Source organism: Pungitius pungitius, chromosome 3 (assembly GCF_949316345.1).
Source record: "Pungitius pungitius chromosome 3, fPunPun2.1, whole genome shotgun sequence".
NCBI classification, from domain to species: Eukaryota; Metazoa; Chordata; class Actinopteri; order Perciformes; family Gasterosteidae; genus Pungitius; species Pungitius pungitius.
This window is the reverse complement of record NC_084902.1, coordinates 30,186,993-30,209,983: the sequence shown is the minus strand read 5'-3', so window position 1 is coordinate 30,209,983 and position 22,991 is coordinate 30,186,993. Positions and strand designations below refer to the sequence as shown.

Sequence of the window (22,991 nt, the reverse complement as noted above, 5' to 3'; positions counted from 1 at the left end):
AAGAAAAGATTCCACTAGCCGCCACTGTTTACTATAATATTTATTCATCTTTCTGTCCACCACTTTGTTAACAAACAACCAACTGGAACAAGGTAATAGTGTTCATATACAATCTACGTCACTTATTGTTTCTAGCTTTAAAAATTACTTAATATTATTCCCTATAGTCATTATTAATGCCAACATTCCCTCCCTGTTGGTCAGACAGAAGACACGGAGCTCAAATTCTGACTCATTCACTTAAAAGTATTAACAAAGATTATTCAAGCTAAAGTTAATTAACATTGTTAAGTGTAACTGTAACTTCAGTCGGGTCCGCTCCAACCTGTCCAGTGCTTGGGACAGGTTTAGAGTGGTCCAGTTGAGTCCAGTTCTGTGTTACTTCAAACCAGTAGATTTCATTCGAGTTAGTCAAGCCTTGATTAGTTAAGTTTAGTTTAGTCCAGTTGAGTCTAGTCTAGTCTTTTGGGACAGTGGAACATGTGACCGGATCAGTAGAAGATTTTCCCCTTCGGTTCCTAGAGCCTCCACATAATCATCGCTCCTCCTCGCTTCCTGCTTCACAGATGCCCATCATCGGGGTGGCGTTCAGGCGGCAGCGGGGGGAGCAGGAGGGATTGAGGGAACGAGGCTGTGAGGATGAGGAGAGGAAGAGGAGGTGATTCTGCTTCTGAACTCTCTTTCCCCATCCAAACCCGATTGTGGACATGTTCCGGCTCTGAGTGAGGAGGCCATTAAGATTGCGTGTACCCGGCAGCGTCATCTGTGACATCATTGATGACGTCATCGATGTGGGCGTCGCCCTTTGGAGGACAGCAGGAGTCTCAGAAGAAGCAAGTTTGCAAAGTCGCTCAACAGCTGATTTCCGAGAAGACGAATCCCACCGACTCCCTTTCCTCAGCAAGAGGAGCTTGAAGCTCTCGTTCTTGTCTGACCTTTGACCTCTGGGAGCCGCGGTAGGCCTGGGAAGAGGAGGCCGAGGGGTGGTGAGGGAGGGAGTCGGATGTCGGTTTTCTTCTGAATCTCGTCTTCCAAACATCTTCCTCTTGGATCTGAGACACAAGGGGACGAGAACATGAGGAGCTAAGGACAATTCAAAGGGAAATGACCCGTGAGGGAGCTTCAGGGTCAAAGGTTAGGGAGGAAGGAAGCTAGGGGACAAGGAAACGGGAAGTTTCCTTTTGGGAAACTTGGACACTTTCAGTTTGCGGAAGAAAGGGGAAAGGAAACTTCGTAATCAAATAGGAAATTTGTTATTGTAAGAGTGAAATTGTTTGGTATCTTGTATGCACATATTTAGTATTTGTATTGAGTTATGTTAAGATGGATACAAATTCTGAACAGTTGGCGGTGAAAAAGAGGAAGGTGTGGTAACAAGGAGAAAGGAGGATCCCGGCTATAGATCTAGGTAAAATAGAATCTTTACCTGCATTACCTGGACATTCACGCTGTGCCCTCCCACAATGCACTGCTTCACAGACACAGGGAGAGGAGTTGAGCAGACATGTGAGAGGAGGCTGATTGGTCGGTAGAGTGCCGGTATGTAGTACGTGTAGCGGGCGTAGTGTGTGTCCTACCTGTGGATGACCTTGAACAGATCCTCGGTGGTTTGTATTGGACTGGACTCGAACATGTGATCCTCTGGAAAACAAAGAGTACTACTTACATATATATATTATGTACACTACACACTACTACGTGTACTACATATATTACACATACTAAATAGGAATACAGATAATACCTCAAACACACCACTATGTATACTAGGGTTATAATTAGCGTTTTAAAATTTGTAAAAAAAATTAATCTTGATTAAAGAATGTTGTTACAATGTTGTTCTTAATGAATGTTTGTTTTTCTTCAAAAGACTAAATCTTAGAAGTAATGAGCAATCACTTTAGAAAACATGTATTTTAGACATTTGTTTATTTGTTAATGTTATTTTAAACACAAATCTACACACATTTGATCATCTTGGAGGCAGAACCCCCCTGGTGGAACATGTTGAACTAGCGACTCTTCCTGCTGTCCTCGTGCACTTTACTCTCAACTCTCCATCATTTAACGGCTGTGTTTGAAGCGCCAATGTCCCCACATTTAGCAGGACGTTTTCAAACACGTTCTCTTAGGGACACAGTGGTGTCCAATGCAGACTGTGTGCCGCGCAGGGTAACATTAGATGTTGAGATGGAAGTAGCCTAGCAGCTAGCTTAGCCTAGCAGCAAGCTTAGCATAGCAGTGCTCAAATTGTTCCGTTCGACATTCAACCCCTTTCTGTTTTACACGTGGAGTAACTCCTCTGCACAGTTCTCCACTATATGTAGCGCCTCTGTTTTACAAATTATGCAACTCCGCGCACCCCCAACACTGGATCATCAGTGTCCACGCACGCACCCTCCCTTTGCCGATTTGACTGGTCCGGCCCGCGTGACATCAAAGTGGACAGCATGTGGCTCCCTACCCCCCTGGTATAGAGCATATAGAACATAACCTTCATATGGCCCTTTAAATATGATAATGCTAAATGTGGGTAATCAGTACCAAGTAAATACCCCTCACCTCCTGCCTCTTTGCTCTTCTCTGTCTCCTTGTTTCCTCGCTCTGTCTCCTTTTCCTCGTGGATCTGAAGGTCTCGGAGCGACCCCCCCGTCCCCAGATGTTTTTGGGGGGATGACTTGCTCCAACCGATCACCGCACGGGAGCTCTTGGGGTTGCGTGCCATCGTCCTCGTGCTCCAACGGGTTCTCTCATTCACGTCTCCTTCATCTCCAGATGAGGATGCAGATGAGGTGGGTGTGGAAGACGAGGAGGAGGAAGGCCTTGGGGATGATATCATCAGCAGAGGCCTACCTGAGCTCCTCCTCCTCTTGGCCTTTTTTTTCCTGGTGGATATTATCGTCATCATCATTGGTGACTCCATCCCTCTCTCGTCCACTGTCTCCTTCTCGTCTTTGTCTCCAGCCAGCAATGATCTCATCAAGCTTGTGTAGAGCAAAGCCTCTGCTTCCTGGTGAGGAATTGTGTTGATAATCCAGGGGTCTGTGATTCCCAGGGTGCTATTTTTCTCTGAGCGCTTACCATAGATACCCATGGTCCCCATGGTGCTACTAGTCTCTAAGGATCCACCACTCCCATAGATACCTATGCCTTCCAGGGTGCTACTGGTCTCTGTGGTTCCCGGTGTTCCAGGGTACTTTAAGGTACCCATGGTTCTTGTAGACCTTGCGGTGTCCGTTAAACACGGGATCCCAGAGAGTTGTTTGAGGGTTTTGGGTGAGAGACTTGGCTTCTTGTTAAGAACCGGGGGCTTCTGTCTGCGAGGAGAACTGACAGGTGGGCGCGTGGAGATGTCATCAGGTGTTGTGTTGACAGGTAAGGCTGTGTGGACCAGGTGCTGTGGCGGGCAAGTGGGGCAGGTCAAAGGTGAGCAGAAGGAATCAGCGGGAAGCCGTGATTGGCAGATGAGCCTAGGAGAAGACGGTGTGATTTGTCCACAGATCCTCTGTCCTCGTCCAAAGACGCACTGCTCCGGCTTCCTTAGCAGCGTGGGCTTCTCTTGGGGGTGGAGTCCAACTGGGCGAACTGTCCCGCTAACCCCATTACTCAGGATCATCTCACTGAAGGATGTAGAATCATCGCTCCACTCTATCGATGCCTCTCTGCTCTCCAGAAGTAAAGTCCCATCTTGTTCACTTGTACCAGAGAAGGTCCAATAAGCAGCGTCTGCGTTTCCCGGTTTCCTCATAGCCTCAGCTAGTACTGCATCGACAAACACCGGAGCTGTGATCTGCTCTTGTAAAGACGAATGTTGGGTCGTTGAGTTCTTCTGCTTTTTCTCGGGACTTAACAGTGAAGCATAAATTATGGATTCCATCCTCTCTGGTTCGTCGTAACCAATAGATTGAGTTTTGTCATTGATTGGCCGGGGCACAGAGGGCCTCCTAAGAGCGGTGCTAGCTGGAAAGCCCTGTGTATTGTCACTATATGTTTGGCTGTAGTAGTTACAATGGGATGCCAGGATAGCATTAGCATTATCTATTAAAGGACTAGCTTTGCTACTACCAAAAGCAACGTTAGCCAACACAGCACTATCTGGAAAAGCTTCTCTGCCTGGTGGAGCATGGACGGTACTAGCATTGCTAGCATTACCTGGGTTAGCAATAGCTGACCGAGGCTGAGTAGTATGGGTTAGCATGGCGCTAGTGTGTGGGCCTTGGCAGTTCTTTACAGAGCGAAGCCTGATGCCCTGCAAAGCTTGGGGGGTGATCAAAGGGTGGCAGCGGGAGGAAGGAGCATTGAGAGGGGGGTAAGGAACAGGAGGGAGGGGAGGAGGTGCTGGTAGGGGTGAAAGTTCAGCCAATGGCAGTGCAGAGAGTTCTGAAACGGGAGGTAGAAGAGGTGGAGGGAAGTTAGTTGATGAAGACAAATCAGAATGGGAAGTCTGCCTAATGGCATAGGAGTAGGGAGGAGGGGGAGGGCGAGAAGACGGTGGGAGAGGAGGAGGTGGAGAAGGAGGAAGAGATAACGATGGAGAAGGAGGTAGAGGGATAGATGAGGGTATGAAATGAGGAGGTGGAGGACGAAGAGATAAACATGGAGGAGGAGGTGGAGGAGGTAGCGGGAGGGATGAGGGTAGGAAATAAGGAGGTGTAAAAGATGAAGGAGGAGGAGGAGGTGGAAGAGGAGGTAAAGGAAGGGAAGAGGGTGGGAGCGGTGGGGGAGGTGGGAGAGGACGATGAGAGGAAGATGAAGGAAGAGGAGAAGCAAAGAGTTTGGTGAAGGAGTTAGCAGGCAGGCTTGCCTGAGGAAGAGGAGGAGCAGGAGGAGGACACTTGCGAATGTGGGAGGAGAAGACTGGAGGCAAAGGAGAGGAACACTGTGGAAGAGGAGGAGGAAGCGGACGTTTTGAAGAAGAGTCTAAGGAGGTGCAAGATAGGGATAGGGAGGAGGTGGAGGAAAATGAGGAGGAGAGGGGAGAGACAAGGGAGGACTTCCTTAAAGGCACTGGAGGCTTTGGCTTCCCTTCACCCCTAGACGTTGTCCTACACACAGAGGTGTAGACAGGGGGGGGGGAGAAGGCTCTGGGGGAGGGGGGGTAAAGGGGGGAGGAGATGGGAGTGCCAGGAGTGGGAGTGTTGGACTGGGTGGAGTAGCCGCTGGAAGGCGAGGTGAGGCGCTGAAGCTCAGCCACTGAGGAGGATGCTGGTGAGGGGTTGGGGGTGAACCTAATCCCCTCCTCATCTGAGCCTGGAGGAGTGGGAGAGTGGCTATGTGAGTGGGCGGGGCTTGATGGTAAAGACATTGTGATGTGGTCTTGTGACTGGGCGGGGCTTAGTGGAGGACACTCAGCTGTGTCCGTCTGGCAGTCCGGGATAAGAGGTTCAAAGGTCGTCACAGTACCACAGTTGAAGCCGCTCTGGCGTCGTTTTGAGTTCCCCCGATGCACCCAGGGGTCGTGAAAGGTCTTGGGTGACAGCCCATATCGCATGATGGGGTCATTGGGGGGGCTTCGCTCAAGCCGGGGACAGGAGGAGGACGAGCGGGGAGGTTTGACACGACCTGGCCGGCGCCTCAGAGAGTCTGAACGCAACGGTGGCGGCGGCGGTCTGGTAGACTTGCGTAGCGAGATCCTGCGGCCGGCTGAACGGGAGCAAGGGAAGGAGGTACTGTGACTCCTGCCTTCCCATCTTACGGGAGAAGACGAGGTTACGCTCAGAGAGGAGGAGGCCTGGTGGTTCTGACCCGCCTGGAAGTCTCTGGGGTCCTGCCAGGGAGGGATTTGGTCATCCGGAGCCTGGAGGCTAAACTGAGACTGTGGGATTGAGGAGGAGAGGCAGTAGGAGGAGGAACTAGGATAAGCCTCATTCTGGGACCTGTCGCTGAGGTGAGACTCTTCCAACTCAGGAGCTCGGCTGGGGGTGGTGGTGAGGCAGGAGGAGGTGGGGGAGCAAGGGAAGGAGCAGGGGAAGGAGCAAGAAGAGGAACAAGGGGCCTGGGGAATGACTCTGGCTTTGGGGTTCAAGGCCACCATGGGCTGGAGGTCACTGGGGAAACCATGAAGATCCTGAAAGAACAAGAGAGCATCTTAAGAATTTTTAGTTACAGAAATACTGGTGACCATGGTTTCTCCTTCACTGACCTGAATGCAGGTTGAAGAGGCGCTGTGTGTCCTGAAGGAGGCCTCGGAGGTCAGAGCGGAGGCAACCACCAGGCCATGGAGCTCTGAGGAGGAGTCGACAGGTGGGCCGGATGTGAGCGAGGCCATGAGGCTGGACAGCCCTCCACTTCTGGGGGCTCGGATCCTCCTTACTAATGAAGGCCCTTCCTCTGTGACCTTCAAACTCCGCTCCCAGGTGCAGGAGGAGGAGGAGGCGGCAGGTTGACCAACAGTGGAGAACTGTTCCGGAAGAACCGCAGATTCCAAAGGCGTGTCTGGAGCGGCACGTGCAGATAACAGAGGAGATGAATCAAAGACACAGCAGGGATGTAGATAATAAAAGCAGTGAAGATTAAGAGTTTATACCCAGGTCGCGGATGACATCATCCAGTATGCCAGTAACCGTCTTGTGGCGGTTCAGGTTGCAGGGTCGCCGGGACAACGTGTCGGTGTTGGAGGCCACTTTTCTAAAACTGGCCTGACGATCAAAACTTTCTCCTGAAAACAACAGACAGACAAAGGTCTGTAGCTCGAGATTGTAGCCTTGACCCCGTATTGGTGCAAGGAGCAGAGAAGGAGTGCTGGTGACTGCAGGGTTGATGGTTCAAACCCTGGATGCTCCATGTGAGCAAGAAACCCCTAACTGCTCCACTAGCGCCTTTATGGCAGCACACTGGTGCCACTCAATGGGAGGGGTTAATTACAGAGAATCATTTCCCCACAGGGATAATGGATACTTTCTTCTTCTTCATTTAGAATCTTTAGCTGGAGTCTGTGACCTGAATCTGTAGCCACAGTCTGTAGTCTAGTCCCCCACCTGATATATTGATCGGGACAATATCCGCGGCAACCGTCTCCGCCTGCTTCCTCATCCTCTCCTCCGGCGTTGGAAGCCGTGGGATCTTTTGCTCCACCTCCTGGTCCACTAGTTGCTCCGCATCTCGATTGGCTGTTGGCTCGCCAGCCGAGCCAAAGACCTCCCAACACGCGGCGCTGTGGGCGTGGTTCAGTAACAGGGGGGTCAAAGGTTGCGTGTTGGTCAAGACGAAGTGTTCGTCTTCTTCGGAGAAAGCTGAGGACTGAGGAGACAAGGCAGATTTTTAGAGACTAAGTCCGGTTTGATCCAGTTCAACTTGGTCCCTGTAGTTTAAATCTAGACTTATTGGTTCTAGTCTTGTCTGATCAGTCAAGCTCTATTCTACGTTAGTCTAGCTCTATTCTACTTTAGTCTGGGCCTATTCTACCTCAGTCTAGCTCTACTCTACTATAGTCTAGTTATACTCTACTTTAGTCCAGCTCTACTCAACTTTAGTTCTATTGTTTGGTCTAGCTCTATTCTACTTTAGTTTAGCTCCCTTCTACTTTAGTCTAGCTCTATTCTACTTTGCTCTAGCTCTATTCTACTTTGTTAGTCTGGCTCTATTCTACTGTGGTTTAGCTTGTTTCTACTTTAGCTCTATCCTTGTTTACCTTTCTCCTCCAAACTGAAACTTTGAAACAAACTGAGAAACACGACTGAGCGAGAAAGTCGAGGATTGTTGACATCTGAGAGGATGAAAACCAAAAGAATAAAACATGTAAATTATCAGAATAAAATAAAAATAATTAGGTCTGTCAATAAATTTAAAAAAATAAACAAATTAATCGCACATTTTAAAATTAAATAATCTCGATTAATGGCAATTGTTGTTGTTACATTGTTGTTTTCAATGAATTTTTGTTTTTCTTCAAAAGACTAAATCTTAATGACTAATCACTTTAGATAACGTGTATTTTAGACACTGTTGTTTAATTATTGTTTTAAACATTAGATCATCTTGGAGTCAGAATTCCACCGGGTGGAACATGTTGAACTTGCAACTAGCTAGCTTAGCCTAGCAGCTAGCTTAGCCTAGCAGCTAGCTTAGCCTAGCAGCTAGCTTAGTCTAGCAGCTAGCTTAGCTTCATTTCCGCTGTCAACTTCCAAACAAAAAGGTACGTTAACTATAACATTTTTTGTTGCATTAATCTTTGCCACATTAATGCGTTCATGTTGACAGCCCTAAACATGATGAAGCTCAATCTGGTCAGCGGAGAGCAGTAGAAATACACTTTAATACTTAAGTTACCACAGTAAATACTTCCTCTAACACATGGATAAAGTACTTTATATCAGGTGTATTCATCTGTTGAGCCTCATGAATATTCATGAGACAACTCGTGATTTTGTGTGACTCACCATCCTCCTGCTTTTGTCCTTCCACCCTCTGCGTGGGAAAGGGGGGGGGCTCGGAGGGCTATGTGGTCGGCTGCAGCAGTGTTGAGTCAGCACGCTACATGCTACGCACACGCACAGGCACACACATGTAAGAGAACACAAGCACAATAAGCATGAGATCGCTACTTGCAGATTAATCTTTGTGCTTTAATGAGTAATCTACTACAATTTATACTCTGAATAGAATGATATGTGTTTGTGTCATCACCTGAGAGGCTGCTCCCTGGTGAGTTCTGACCTTGCAGGTCGTTAGCAGGGATGAAGAGCAGACCCCGCTGGGGCTTCTGGGTAGTGTAGTGAACAGACCACTTGCTGTCCGGCTCGCCTGCTGCATGGAGAGAGAGAGAGAGACAAGAGTTCAAGGTGACCCCAGAGGGCTTTTATTTTGGAGGAGCAGCAGTCATCAAACACAAAACACTAGTCATCAAACACAGGTCCAGGTGCTCAAGAAGACCCATGTGGTCCTTGAGGAGTCAAGGGTACTTGAGAGGTTCAGGAAGGGGCTCCAGGTACTTGAAACGACTGATATGGTCCATGGATGTGCTCTAGGTGCTTGAGAAGCATGTGGTTTTTAAGGGTGTCCAAAGATATTAGAGGTTCCAAGGTGCTACAGGTACTTTAGAAGACGCATATGGTTCTTGAAGGGTTTGACGGGTCCTTGAAAAGATACCCAAAATTCCAGGAAGGAGCTCCAGGTGCTTGCGAAGACCAATATGGTCCTAAAGGAGTACCAGAGGTCTTCAACACATTCAGTGGGTCCTTGAGGAGGTGACAAGGACGAGGGTCCTGCAGTCTGTCAGCTTCGTCGTTGCCACGGTTACCTGCTGTTGAACACACCTGCGACTTAGAGCCAATCGGAGAGCAGCGTCTCTGTCCTTGTGCACCCAGTAAAACCAGTTCACCACGCAGACCCACTCACCTCGGGTCCTGTTCAGATATTTCAGGACGGATTTGATCGCCGTTCCGATCAGAACCATCGCGACGCCACACACACACACACACACACACACACACACACACACACACACACACACAGGAACACACACTCCTGAGAATGCAGCAGTAATGCAGCTTGACTCGCTGCGACAGCGATCTCCTCCCACTCCTCCCTCTCTCTCCTCCTCACTATCTCACCCCTCACACACACCTCCACACACACACGCTTGCAGGAAGCAGCACACATGTGTCCTTCCTGTGTGTCACTAGGTGATGAAGGTTATGCCAAAATACTTCATTAGTACACACATGCTGTGTAGATGAAGGTAGTACGAGTGTGTGTGTGTGTGTGAAGGGTCATCCTTTATTTTCTGTATTCTCTGGTTTATGTCTTTATGAGGACAACCACACTCTGAGAGCAAAGTAATTGAGGATTCTCCTCAGCCTCTAAAAGAGAACTGAGGTGGTTTCATGGGTCCCTGACAAGGTCCCGGTGGTCCTTCGGGACCTTTAAATGGTCCTTGAGGAGGTTTAAATGCTCCTTCATAAACTCAACGAATTTAAGGGGGTCACCTTGGGTCCACAGAGTCGTGCAAAGGGTCCCAGTGATATTTAAAGAGGGAATAGACAGTCTCTCACCGGTGTTGTTACTATGGTTACCAGCAGCTTAGCACACTTTGAGATCTATAGCAGTGACGTGGAGGCCTGATAGCCAATCAGAGAGCTGCATTTCTAGTTTCCTAATAATAATAATAATAATACACAGTGGTACTGGTAATCCACCAGTCACTAACAGGGCCAGTGCCAGTCAAAGTGGGGCAAGTAACTGGGCCAGTGGAGCAGCTCATTACTGTCTGTTGCTCGTCAGCGCTTGAATTAGTTCAATTAGTCAGACAGGAAGTAGGACACAATGTCACTGTCTTTTTATATATAGAATAAAGGCTCAACAGCAAGCACTGTCCAACCAGAGGACGGAGGGGCTAACAAATGAAGCTCACACTTTAAGCTAACAAATTAGGCTAACTGGTGAAGCTAAGCTATGAAGCTAACTGATGAAGACAGCACAGTAGCAAACGGACAAAGCAGCAACAAGTAGCTTCTGTTGCATGTTAAAGGTCATCTGCTCCAGGAATTATCCTTTACTGTAGCTGCTGTAAATCCCTTCTCTCTCTCACACACACACACACACACACACACACAGGTGTGTAGTGGTTTGTTGGACCAATCAACAACCACTCAGCAACTGGGCCAAAGAGAACAAATCTGGACTCCATCAAAGGTACAGAAGTACTTAATGAGCACAGTACTAGCAGTACTACGGGATGCCAAGCAGTACCTCTGTGTAGGAGGGGCGTGGCCTGCGTGGCCTCTGGTCCACAGCTCCGCCCACGTTGGGATGTGAAGCAGAAGAGGCCGGCACGGCGCCTCCCGCTGGGGCGATATTGGTACTGCGATGGTACCTCTTGTTCCCCGAAGCGGGACGGGCCGGGCAGAGTGTAGCCGGGTCGGGGCTCTGGGTTGGGGGGGCAGGAGCCTGTCCGGCCCCTCGGGGGGAGCACCGGGTAGGTTGAGCGTGGCAGCTGAAGAGGGGGGGGGGTTAGCTGGTTTGGTTTCCCATGAGTCTCTGGGGCAAGAGAGGGTTGGCTGTGGGGGGGGGGATGCTGGCGGCGGTACCACGGGCTGGTGCCTGGACTTTGGTTGTGAGGTGGCGGGGGCTTCCTCTCACCAGTGGGCGTCGCCAGCCCGCAGGCACCACCCGCGCTCAGGCCCAGGATGGCGTCGTGGTGCTGGTGGATTTTGGCGCTGAGGAGGCGACGGCGCAGGCTGCCCTCCGTCTTCGGCTTCAGGGCAGCCATCTTGCGAGGAAGCAGCTCGTCTTGCTCCTCGTCGGCGCCGCCGTTCCAGCAGCGTGATGTCACGACAGGCCCCGCCCCCTCCCCGCCAAGACACTCCACATAGGGAATCATCCTTTCCTCAGTTCGAAGTCTGGCGCAACTACAAGACAGATCACATCGTGTATGTCATTTCACAATAAAAGCCTCAGAGATCATATAAAGACCCCCTTTTTTTGGTGTATTTCTAGTCAGCTTCACAATAAATGTCCAATCAACTTTCAGTTGTAAAAGGTCCTCCTGAATTTTGAATCCATGAAAGGTGTCCTTCAAAGTACGAACATGAAATACACAATCTCACACAGCTTAAAATCAATGTCGTTTTTCGGAAATAAAACCAGAGTAAAAATAGTCCTCAGCCAGGAGTCCTCCTTACAAAGACTGAAAAATAGGTGAAAGTGAAAGCCCTTTTTGTAGGTGGCACAAATGTTGTTTTAAGCTTCACAATAAAAGCGTAAAAGGTTCGCAATGAAGGACATTTGTTCAAACTATCTGAAAACTTCTTTCAATCAGCAAATCAAAAGACGCAGTGGACTCCTTCACAATAAAATCTGTGTGTCTCCGAGTGGTCTTGTTCCTGGACCACGAAGAGTGAGATGTTTCCTCAGGAGTGTCGTCGTGGCGACTCCTCCCGGCTCTAATCTGCTCTCAGGGATTATCCAGCCTGCAGATAGCCGATAGGTATTTACCTCACAGCGCCACATGCCGTTTGATAGTGAACCTGGAGACTTCACCAACATCGACTCTGCAATAAGACACACACTTCTGATCAATAACTGTATCAAAGGACTTTGAGCTGTCATTGTGAATATTTGCTGCTGTGCGTTTACCACGTTAACTTTAGTCACTGGTTAGTTTATAGCCAGTAGCCAGCAGTTTATAACATCTTTTTTACAATATTTAAACAAATAAAGACGTAAAAAAAATACTACATTTATAAATAACTAAAATAATAAATTAAAAGCTATTTTATATTATATGAAATATAATTTTTATTTTTTATAGCCCAAAAGTAGGACCTCAAGTATGTACTTGAAATGTACAGTGTTACTTAATGATATATTTATCATCATTTATTACACACAGCCCTGGCTGAAAGACAACAGGTACCTGCTCCTTAGGCCAGAAATAGCTTCATTAATCACCTTAGTGTGTCCTGCCCCCCCCCCCCACACACAGACACACATTAATTGTCATCTCCAGTAGATCATTGGAAGGATGAGACCCTCTGAGCAGCCTCTTGGTCGTGTTTCAACACTGCTCATACCTTAAAGAATTTTGTTAAAATGTCCTGTTTAATGATAGGAACCCGGTGTTGAGTAAGAATTTCTAACAATTTATACAAATACATGAAAACATTAAGCCTTTGTTTAACATTTCGTAATAAAATTAATATTAAAATAGTATAGTAGTTATTACTTAGTAGTAAAGGTTGATCTATTTGAGTCCAATTATAAACAGTCACTACATTTAATCATGTTTTAATAATTTATTACATGTATGTACATGTTTATTTGATCACTCTAGAATTTAAAGTGCAGCTGAGATATCGCGAGACTTGTCAAAAGAAAGCCTTTGGTTTCCTTCCTCGCAGTGATTGGTCCATCGTCACTGTTAGAGCGAGCCGATTGGTTTGCTCGATGTAAACAGCGACCGAAGCTACTCGGTGGTTCCGGTAAAAACACGTTTTAGAACCGTAAAGTTGGTTCTTTTACAGTAATTCAGCGGCGCGTTCCGGTTCTGCAGGTTGATTTCGCGAGCACATCCGGTGGCGGGAGCAGTTTGAAATGGGTGTTTAAAGCGGGTTAATTGGTTTGCTAGCAGGGCAGCTAACAGGGCAGCTAGCTGGGAAGCTAACAGGGCAGCTAGTTGGGCAGGTAACGGGACAGCTAACAGGGCAGCTAACTGGGCAGCTAGCTGGGCAGCTAGCTGGGCAGCTAGCTGGGTAGCTAGCTGGGCAGCTAGCTGGGCCCTTTTGTTCACCACGCAGCAGTCGGAGGTATGAGCTAGAAACACGCACGTGTTTTTACATCATTTGGCTTTAATCGGGTGAAATTGTAGTAGTCTGATGAACGGTTTGGGTTTTGGGTAGAGCTGACAATTAACGTTATGTCATTATTTTAGGATATTTTAGTAGACAACAATATTACTTTTATTCCGTTCAGGATCAGGGTGAAATTGTACTAGATTAAATTATTAAAACAAATAAAATCGGCCAACGTGAATTACCTTTCATACATATTACTTAATATAAGTTTTATATACTCAATAATATACATGATTGTCTGTCTGTATAAGGCTAACTAGTAATAGAGTATTACTTTACTTTATTCACAGGGCAATGCCCAACCTCGACCCGACTCCAGGTGAGGTGGGCGGAGCCCCGGCGGCCCACCTGCAGTGCCCCCTCTGCGGCCACTTCTCCAAGAGCCACGTCCACCAGCTCACCCACGTGGCAGCGGCCCACCCTGCCCGCCTGGAGGGCGTGGCCGTCGGTCGCCTAGGCAACATCGTGATGTACCAAAGCAGTGCGAGGCTGTTCCACTGCGCAGACTGCTTCTTCACCTGCAGAGACTTCCCCAAACTCTACAAGCACCTCATCTCCAGGCACTGTGAGGACCGGGGGGGAGGGGGGCAGCCGGGGGAGGCAGACGCTGCAGGGAGGGAGAGGAGCAGTGAGAAGGAGGTGTCCCCCACCCAGAAGGAGCGCGATGAGGAGGTGCCCCCCACCCAGAAGGAGCACGATGAGGAGGTGCCCCCCACCCAGAAGGAGCGCGATGAGGAAGTGCCCCCCACCCAGAAGGAGCACGATGAGGAGGTGCCCCCCACCCAGAAGGAGCGCGATGAGGAGGTGCCCCCCACCCAGAAGGAGCGCGATGAGGAGGTGCCCCCCACCCAGAAGGAGCGCGATGAGGAGGTGCCCCTCACCCAGAAGGAGCACGATGAGGAGGTGCCCCCCACCCAGAAGGAGCGCGATGGGGAGGTGCTGATGTTCGATGGCCTGGGCTTCCACTGTCTGATCTGCGGCTGGATGAGCAAGCTGAAAGCTCTGGGAGTGAACCACGCAGTGAGGAAGCACAACATCCCCAAAGCCTACGCCTCCCAGGCCATCAGGCCCACCGAGGAGGTGGAGGGGGCGGTGGGGCTTAGCGGCGAGCAGCTAAAGCAAGAGATGGAGGCCACAGCCAAGGTGGTGCGCTTTATCTCAAACCGCTTTGTGTGTCTGATCTGTGGCTGGAAGACCAAACTGAAAGGTAGCGCATCACTTCCTGTGTAAAAGGTTGATTGTTACATAATGCAGTCTTTCTGGCGGTCCTTGAACACACCACGTGTGACGAACATACACCTTTAAAATCGTTTAATTCTACTCAATCCTAATCTCACAAATAAACCGTTTGCTTCGATGAGATTCTGTTAACAACATTCAATCCTGTGAAACGTCATGTGATATTTTCCTTACCACCAAAGTATCGATTCCACTGAGTTCATTAATGATGCTTTTCCTCCAGAAACCACAGGCGACCATCAATCAATCATTTATCCCTCTCTCTCCACCCGTCTTCATACACCTTCATCCACCTCGCTGGCCGAGAGGAACGAGAACAAGAACTTTGTCTTCACTTAGTAATCTTTTTCACATGTTTCTTGAGCTGATGTAAACATCCTCCACCAACAGCGAATTAAACAAAAACAACACATTCCTGAGAACTAGCTGCTCAATAATAAACAAGTGCATCAAAATATGCCAAATCACATTCATGACAAGTCACAGTAATGGTGCTACTCTGCGCTAAAGATATTTGAGTTCTGCAGGTTAAACTGCACGGCTCGCCTCCTCTCCGTGCCTACGTTACCCACAATGCACTGTCCCTGTGTTGCAGGCTTCGCCATCAACCACGTGGTGCGCTGCCACGACGTGGAGCGGCCCTACGCCTGCCAGCGCTGCGCACGCCGCTTCTTCCTGCCCAGCCGGCTGCAGCAGCACGTCAGGGCGGAGCACCGGCCCGGCCGCTACGCCTGCCCCTTCTGCTGCTTCAGGTCACACTTCCTGGGGGGGTTCAGGAGGCACTGCAGCCGCTGCAACGCCAGAGAGGAGAACGGAGGGAGATTGGGGCCCGGAGGGGGGCGGCTGGGGGGTGAGGAAGAGGAGAACGAAGACGAGGAGGAGGAGAGAAAGGAGAGGAAGAGGAGGAGAACTGAGAGTGGGATGGAGAAGGAAGAGGAGGATGATGATAACTGAAGGAAGTGGCATGAATAAAAGACCTGATTGGTTAATGCGGTTATTCAAGGCCTCCCTCTTTTAAAATGGCTTTATTGTGAAAGGAAAAGTGGTTGCTCAAAATGTTACGTTGGTGGGGACTTTTATTGTAAAAAGAAAAAACCCTTCCTCAAAAGCAGGGTTGTAAGAATTATGCTTCGCTTATAAAAAAGGAGGGGCTTTTATTTTGTAGTAAAAATGTTGTTTAAGAGGTCCTATCCAGGAGGCATTTATTGTGAAATTTTATTTATTGGTCGCCCGACCACAGGACAGTAAACACCAGAGATGGATATTTGTTATTTATTTAACCCAAGACATACCAAAAAGGAAACAGCCAATCACATGATAGTGATGCATCGAATAAGAAAAAACAATGCTAAGCACAGCAAAGGAAACACTTTTCAAAATAAAAGCCCAGCTTCTAATAGATCATCACACTGAGTTTGTAACCGATGAAAAAAACCTACCATCACACGAGTTTCCACTGCAGGAAGTCTACATTAACCTGATGAAAGTCAAATGTTATAGGTATAAATACAACACTTTCTAAGAGTAATTGTACATGAACTCCTGATTATCAAAACATTCCTTCAGTAAAATATATCTGAAACATCTTGGATCAAATAATAAAAGCCTTGTTTTAAATCATATTGGACTGACGAGACATTTGAAGACTGTAATTAATGTAGGAAATTGCAGATTCATCTATAAATAGTTAAAGAGTGTTTGGTTCCTGCAGCGGAAAAAAGCTTTAAGAGAATCTTTAACCATCAAATAACAGATTTTCGTTTCACACACAAACAATCGCCACTGAAACAGGAAGTTGTCCCACAATGACCTCATCGGACTGTCAGTTGGAACCAGTGGAAGCGACTGTCCCGCTGACGGTTACCTTCCCAGAATCTGCTGCTGTCAATCATTCTGGCTCTTTGCATATTGCCGGTCGCGTTTCCATGACGACGAGGTTTCCCTGAGGTCGGCCGAACCGCGGGCAGCCTTCTTAATTCCTCTCGGGTCGCCGAAGTCGTCGCCGTCTTCGTCGCAGAACTCGTCGTCGCGGTCAAAGCGAGACGCGTAGCTTTCCGCCACCTTCTGCTGCGCGGGTTAAACACGCTGAGGTTAACGGGCCAGCTCATCCAGCAGCTATGACCTCATGCTGCGTGGTCGTCCTTTACCGTTCGGACCAGCGGCTCTCGGAAGGGGGGGCAGATCATGTGGAAGCGAGGGATGGCCACATGGAACACTTCCTCCTTATTGGCTACGAGACATCGATGACACAGCGTTAGAGCTACAGCTGCTGGTGGGAATGACCATTTCTATCAATAGAAAGCATCGCTATGGTTACCCAGTCTGTGGAAGGTGTAGTGACCCTCCATGTACTCCGTCGGGGTGGAGAAGGTGGTGCAGCTGGCGTACTCGTGGACCTTCCCTGGTGTCATGACTGGAAACTCTCCTACACACACACACACACACACACACACACACACACACACACACACACACACACACACACACACACACACACACACAGAGCTAAGTGGTGCCCTTCAGCCCCTGTGCAGTACAGGTGGTCATGTGACCAGCAGCCTACCGACCACGCCGGGACCCTGCACCTCCTCCACGTTGCCGTCAGAGGTTGTAATCTTCCAGTAACGGCTGTCCAGCTGACAGGAAGCTTCCGGAGACGCAGCAACGGACATCTCTATTCTGAAAGGACACGGAGAGAGAGACAGGTAGAAAGTGCTTGAGACAGACGGGGTGATAGAGACAGGTAGAAAGATGGACGCACCTGATGCGGTAGGTGAAGAAGAAGTGTGGAGGGTGCACCGAGGACAGCTCCGGGAGGAAGGAGGTGGACACAGACACCGTGATGTCTCCTGTTGTCTCCACACAGCCGTCTTCATGCACATACCTGAGGACAGGTGGACAAACCAGATGATGACTCATCACCATGAGATTGGGTGACAGCTCCCACGGCGGATCACGGTCACCTGAAGATCTGGTCTCTAATGATGGGGTACTCTCCAGTGACGACGTTGTGGACGTAAGAGGTGAACCACTGGAAGAAGGAGGAGCCTGAGCACAACAACACACTGAGTTCCAGGCAGAGACTGAACAAAATACATTCTACACTCTTCATGAAGAACACACCTGTGATGAACATGTCGATGGCTGAAGGGTCTTGAGCCGTCTGGTCCTGAAACGAAGACATGAAGAGGTTGATGAACCGTTTTATCATCACGTAGAATAAAATCATCACAGAAATATATCACAGTAAAAAGAATTAGAAAACAATCCCAAAGTAGAGTCCAAATCCATCCATCTTCAACCACTTATCAGGGGTCGGGTCGCAGGGGCACCACCTCCAGCAGAGGACCCCAGACGTCCCTTTCCCACGTCTACCAGCTCTGACCTGGTCCTGGGTCTTCTTGGGACCTCTTCCCAGCTGGACCTGGCTGGAACACCTCCCAAGGGAGGCGACCAGGGGGCATCTTACCAGAAGCCCAAACCACCTCCACTGGCTCCTTTCAACGCAAAGGAGCAGCGTCTCTACTCAGAGCTCCTCCTCTCTGAGGGAGACGCCAGCCTCTCTCCTGAGGAGACCCCTTTCACCACTTGTACCGTGACCTGGTTCCTTCGGTCATGACCCATGCTGCTTTGCCTCAGTCACAATAAGATAATAATAAGTCCAAATGATTCATTTAAACAAGTACAGCTCATTCACTGTTATAAAACTACAGCTTTTCTACATTTAAAGACCTATGACCCCCTAAAAAAACTACAGGTTCCTTTGCATAAAAATAAAATACGGTCACTTGCTTCAAAATGTTTAGACTTTTCACGATTTGTCCCTCGCTGTTAAACATGTCGGCCTTTATTTTGAAGGGCTACGTACGGGGCAGGGGTAGAAGCTCTCGTACACTCGGCGCCCCTCAGCGGGCTCCAGGGCCATGTACTGACTGAGGCCCGTGTGGAAGCAGAAGGTGAGCGGGAGGCAGCGGCGCATCCCCTTCCTCTGCTGGAAGCCTCCGGCCGCCGTCTCCACGTCCAGCAGGACCTCCGACCGGTAGTGGTTGGACAGGGACATGCTGCCCATGAGCCTGAGGACACAGACAGGTGGGGGTCAGACAGGACAGGAACCAGCAGAGGCAGAAACTCCATGACACCCACCCTGGGATCACCAGCTTCTGCCCGTTGTGGATCCGGTAGGAGCAGCGGTAGTCATCCGGAAGCCTGCAGCCGATCTGAACCTCAATGTCGTCAAGCTCCACCTCTGTGGCGCCCTCTGACGGAGGAAACAAACGCACCCCAGAACGCGTCATTGTACAAGTACAGCCGTATTCAGAACAGGAAGTACGCGTTGAGTAGGGAGACCTTTGAGGGAGGCAATCATACGAGGACATCTCTGCTGCAGGAAGTCCTTCAGCTGCTCCCAGGCCCTCTTCAGCACCGGGTAGTACTGCAAGTAGCGGCCCAGGTCCACGTAGTACTGACGAAACAGGCAGCGCCAGGACGCCCCGCTCTGCAGCCGGTCGGCCCTGTGGACGCACCAACGAGGGGGGGGGGTTGACCTCTGACCTGTAGAGGCGGGGGAGCTTTAAAGAAGCAATGGCAGTACTCACTCTGTCAGGAGCCAGTGTTTGCAGCAGAGGGTCCTCCACAGGGGGTTGTGTTTGGACAAGTCACAGAGCCGCCTGCTAACGAAGCTACAACTACAGACAGGAAGGTCAAATCACCTCAGCCCCTTCAAATTAAAGTAACTGCAACTACAGACAGGAAGGTCGAATCACCTCAGCCCCTTTAAATTAAAGTAACTGCAACTACAGACAGGAAGGTCAAATCACCTCAGCCCCTTCAAATTAAAGTAACTGCAACTACAGACAGGAAGGTCAAATCACCTCAGCCCCTTCAAATTAAAGTAACTGCAACTACAGACAGGAAGGTCAAATCACCTCAGCCCCTTCAAATTAAAGTAACTGCAACTACAGACAGGAAGGTCGAATCACCTCAGCCCCTTCAAATTAAAGTAACTGCAACTACAGACAGGAAGGTCAAATCACCTCAGCCCCTTCAAATTAAAGTAACTGCAACTACAGACAGGAAGGTCAAATCACCTCAGCCCCTTCAAATTAAAGTAACTGCAACTACAGACAGGAAGGTCAAATCACCTCAGCCCCTTCAAATTAAAGTAACTGCAACTACAGACAGGAAGGTCGAATCACCTCAGCCCCTTCAAATTAAAGTAACTGCAACTACAGACAGGAAGGTCAAATCACCTCAGCCCCTTCAAATTAAAGTATCTGCAACTACAGACAGGAAGGTCAAATCACCTCAGCCCCTTCAAATTAAAGTATCTGCAACTACAGACAGGAAGGTCAAATCACCTCAGCCCCTTCAAATTAAAGTAACTGCAACTACAGACAGGAAGGTCAAATCACCTCAGCCCCTTCAAATTAAAGTAACTGCAACTACAGACAGGAAGGTCGAATCACCTCAGCCCCTTCAAATTAAAGTAACTGCAACTACAGACAGGAAGGTCAAATCACCTCAGCCCCTTCAAATTAAAGTAACTGCAACTACAGACAGGAAGGTCAAATCACCTCAGCCCCTTCAAATTAAAGTAACTGCAACTACAGACAGGAAGGTCAAATCACCTCAGCCCCTTCAAATTAAAGTAACTGCAACTACAGACAGGAAGGTCGAATCACCTCAGCCCCTTCAAATTAAAGTAACTGCAACTACAGACAGGAAGGTCAAATCACCTCAGCCCCTTCAAATTAAAGTAACTGCAACTACAGACAGGAAGGTCAAATCACCTCAGCCCCTTCAAATTAAAGTAACTGCAACTACAGACAGGAAGGTCAAATCACCTCAGCCCCTTCAAATTAAAGTAACTGCAACTACAGACAGGAAGGTCAAATCACCTCAGCCCCTTCAAATAAAGTAACTGCAACTACAGACAGGAAGGTCAAATCACCTCAGCCCCTTCAAATAAAGTAACTCAAATCAACCAACCTCCTCGAACCCCTCAGTCCTCCTCCCCCCTCCCCCGGGACACTTTGTCAGTAAAATAGCTGACAGTCTCCCGGGTGGAGACTCCGCTTTGTCGAACCCTTCTCCTACTACCTGTGTCCCACCGACTGCACCTCTATCGCCATCGCTTCCCTCTTTCACCCCATCCCCTCCGTCCTCGTCCTTCTGGACCTTAGTAGATCTGTGTCGGAACCTTGTCCTCTTACTACTGGAGTTCCTCAAGGCTTCGTCCTGGGTCCCCTTGTGCTATTCTTATGAACATCAATGTACCAACACACATTTATAAAAAATACACAACGAGCATCTCACGTTACCGCGAACAGAAACTCGCCTGATATTAGTGAGTCACTTTAATGACTCAACTTTCACATTTCACACACTGTGACAGTTTTATATTTAGTTATACTTCATATCATCAACAGAAATGGATCAAAGTGAGCTCAAGCAGACAAGTTATGAACTTGAAATATCACTTTGTAAGTCACTAATGTTACAGAATAAGAAGAAACGGAACTTGCTTTGCTCCTTTTGTGTTGTGATTATAAACTAACTTTACATTTAGTTGTGTTTTATGGAGCAGGAGGAAGCATCAAGCTGAAGGAGAACCATGACATTAAGCTGCTGTTCCGTGGACATAATCTATACAGTAGATACAGTAGCTCGTTTCCTATGCAAGAAAAAAAGAAAAAGTCCTTGGATACAATTAAATAAATGTGTTGTGGTTTTTATTGACAACATTGATGGAAACTCCTCTGCCTTAAGATTGCAACATTACTTTTAGCTGTATTATACATTAACTTAATTTAAAATAACCGGAAAATGTTCTTCTCTCAGCCTGAAATATGTCATGCTCCGGAGGAGAAACATATCTTCCTAAATTAAGTTTATCTTCTTTATTTTTTCGGGTTTTGAGGCTTTTATTGTTAAGCTCAGCAGGTTGCTAGGCAACGGGAGCAGCAGCGGTAAAGCTGATGACGCAAGCAGGAAGTGCCCCGTAGGACAGACCGTCCCATGTCAGAGACCTTTTGCTTCAGCCTATGCGGTTGTTGGAGGAGAAGGTCTACGAAGGCTGGAGGCTACAAGGATGCATCCTAGAGAGACAACTAGTGTCAAATCACCAAAGTAAAAAGAACTACGACTACAGAGAGGAAGGAAGTTAAGGTCAAATGACCACAGCTCTATCACAATAAAACTACTATTACAGACCGACAGGGAGCTATGGTGAAAGAACAACAGCTTCTCCCCAATTAAAGACGTGCATCTTCTTCACTGTAAAATGACCACGGCTCCTTCACAGCAAAAGAACGACAACTCCTTCAAAGTAAAATAACTGCTGCTCCGTCACAATAAAGTAACTTTTGTTTTGGCAAGTGAAACATTTGGAAGGTTAAATAGCTCGCCTTCAATTAGTTATCTACATTTTACAGTATTTTACAGGGTAGTGGGAGTACTATTACTACAGTAACGCATCTGAGTACTTCCTATTGTTGTTTTTATTGTTGACGTCATAACAACGTGCCGTCGTTCAGTTCAGAAAAAACGTAAACAAAACAATAGCAGCTGTTTGCTGGAGGCATAATCGTATAAATGTGGCTAAATTTAGCTTTGTGCTAAATGGCAGCTGTTTACCTATTTTTTTGGATCGACACTTTCTGTATTCAACCAACAACGCGACATTATCAGTGTTTAATGACAAATAAGCACATAGGTAACCGATAGTTTAGATGCTAGGCTAGGCTATGCTAATGAGCAGCTACAGTTAGCCGCGGTTACATCATTTACAGATTCGTCTCCCTCCGGACAGAACTGGGCCTCGGGGTCCGTTACGTACTGGATTAGGTCTCTGAAGCTCAAGAAGGACAGGATGTGGAGCAGCGGGTCCGAAGGTAGCTGGTCCATCCGGAGCTCCGCGTTAGCTGACATTGTAGCATCACTGTTTTCTTCTTCGTTTGTTCTTTTATCGGCTCCGCTGAGCCGCGTCCCTCCGCCTGCTGGTCAAAAGGGGGAAGCACAGTGACTCCCGAAAGAAGTTAAATACATTTACGCACACGTATTCATTTGTGTTTATTGGAGGAGCTTCATCTATAATGATTAATAATAACAGAGAATATATTTTGTACACATTACTATGATATCTAAATAATAAGTTATCTTACTTTTCTTTATTGAAGTAGTAATTTCAGTATTTCCTTAGTGAAAGAACTACTGCAGTAAAGGAGCAGAGTCCTTCCTTCCTATAAGGCAATATTTGTTTTGATTTGTTTACCTTCATTTCTTTTAAAGCTTCACGGGAATCCTTGTGTATGGTGTTTGTGACCTAAGACCCGGTATCTGCTCATGTTGGCTCAGCTGAGGAACCAAGTTCATCCCGTCATTGCAGCCGGAGGACGGCTGTTACTGTTACACCATCTGCAGGGACTAGACAAAAGATGGTTATACGCCTTCAAATCATTA

General features: G+C 48.1%; 3 protein-coding genes across 9 annotated transcripts; 1 reads left to right on the top strand and 2 right to left on the bottom strand.

Annotated features, from left to right (window-relative positions):
- Positions 1-22: 22 nt before the first annotated feature.
- Positions 23-12,173, bottom strand: LOC119212495 (NHS-like protein 1). 4 transcript variants are annotated; one of them, XM_037462951.2, is made up of 10 exons: positions 10,690-12,172; positions 8,626-8,745; positions 8,379-8,479; positions 6,978-7,239; positions 6,527-6,658; positions 6,143-6,435; positions 2,563-6,067; positions 1,578-1,641; positions 751-1,052; positions 23-631 (listed from the first exon to the last, which is right to left on the bottom strand). In XM_037462951.2, exons 1-10 carry the CDS (start codon positions 11,318-11,320, stop codon positions 561-563), a joined length of 5,481 nt encoding a protein of 1,826 aa, XP_037318848.2. In that variant the 5' UTR covers positions 11,321-12,172; the 3' UTR covers positions 23-560. The 4 variants fall into 4 exon arrangements, with proteins under 4 accessions (XP_037318848.2, XP_037318840.2, XP_037318875.2 ...); XM_037462960.2 differs by lacking the exon at positions 23-631 and adding an exon at positions 1,427-1,471 and having other exon boundaries at positions 924-1,052; positions 10,690-12,173; XM_037462943.2 differs by having other exon boundaries at positions 23-1,052; positions 10,690-12,170.
- A 609-nt stretch (positions 12,174-12,782) lies between these two features.
- Positions 12,783-15,786, top strand: LOC119212784 (chromosome alignment-maintaining phosphoprotein 1-like). 2 transcript variants are annotated; one of them, XM_037463535.2, is made up of 3 exons: positions 12,783-13,244; positions 13,583-14,499; positions 15,127-15,786. In XM_037463535.2, exons 2-3 carry the CDS (start codon positions 13,587-13,589, stop codon positions 15,483-15,485), a joined length of 1,272 nt encoding a protein of 423 aa, XP_037319432.2. In that variant the 5' UTR covers positions 12,783-13,244; positions 13,583-13,586; the 3' UTR covers positions 15,486-15,786. The 2 variants fall into 2 exon arrangements, with proteins under 2 accessions (XP_037319432.2, XP_037319442.2); XM_037463545.2 differs by having other exon boundaries at positions 12,828-12,920.
- Positions 15,787-15,789: 3 nt separating this feature from the next.
- On the bottom strand, positions 15,790-22,944 carry fbxo3 (F-box protein 3). 3 transcript variants are annotated; one of them, XM_062561568.1, is made up of 12 exons: positions 22,369-22,513; positions 19,127-19,216; positions 18,879-19,042; positions 18,675-18,789; positions 18,400-18,604; positions 17,655-17,700; positions 17,495-17,579; positions 17,293-17,415; positions 17,095-17,210; positions 16,849-16,956; positions 16,679-16,761; positions 15,790-16,598 (listed from the first exon to the last, which is right to left on the bottom strand). In XM_062561568.1, exons 1-12 carry the CDS (start codon positions 22,458-22,460, stop codon positions 16,416-16,418), a joined length of 1,410 nt encoding a protein of 469 aa, XP_062417552.1. In that variant the 5' UTR covers positions 22,461-22,513; the 3' UTR covers positions 15,790-16,415. The 3 variants fall into 3 exon arrangements, with proteins under 3 accessions (XP_062417552.1, XP_062417553.1, XP_062417554.1); XM_062561569.1 differs by having other exon boundaries at positions 15,790-16,595; XM_062561570.1 differs by adding an exon at positions 22,804-22,944 and having other exon boundaries at positions 16,456-16,761; positions 22,369-22,528.
- Between the last annotated feature and the right edge of the window lie 47 nt (positions 22,945-22,991).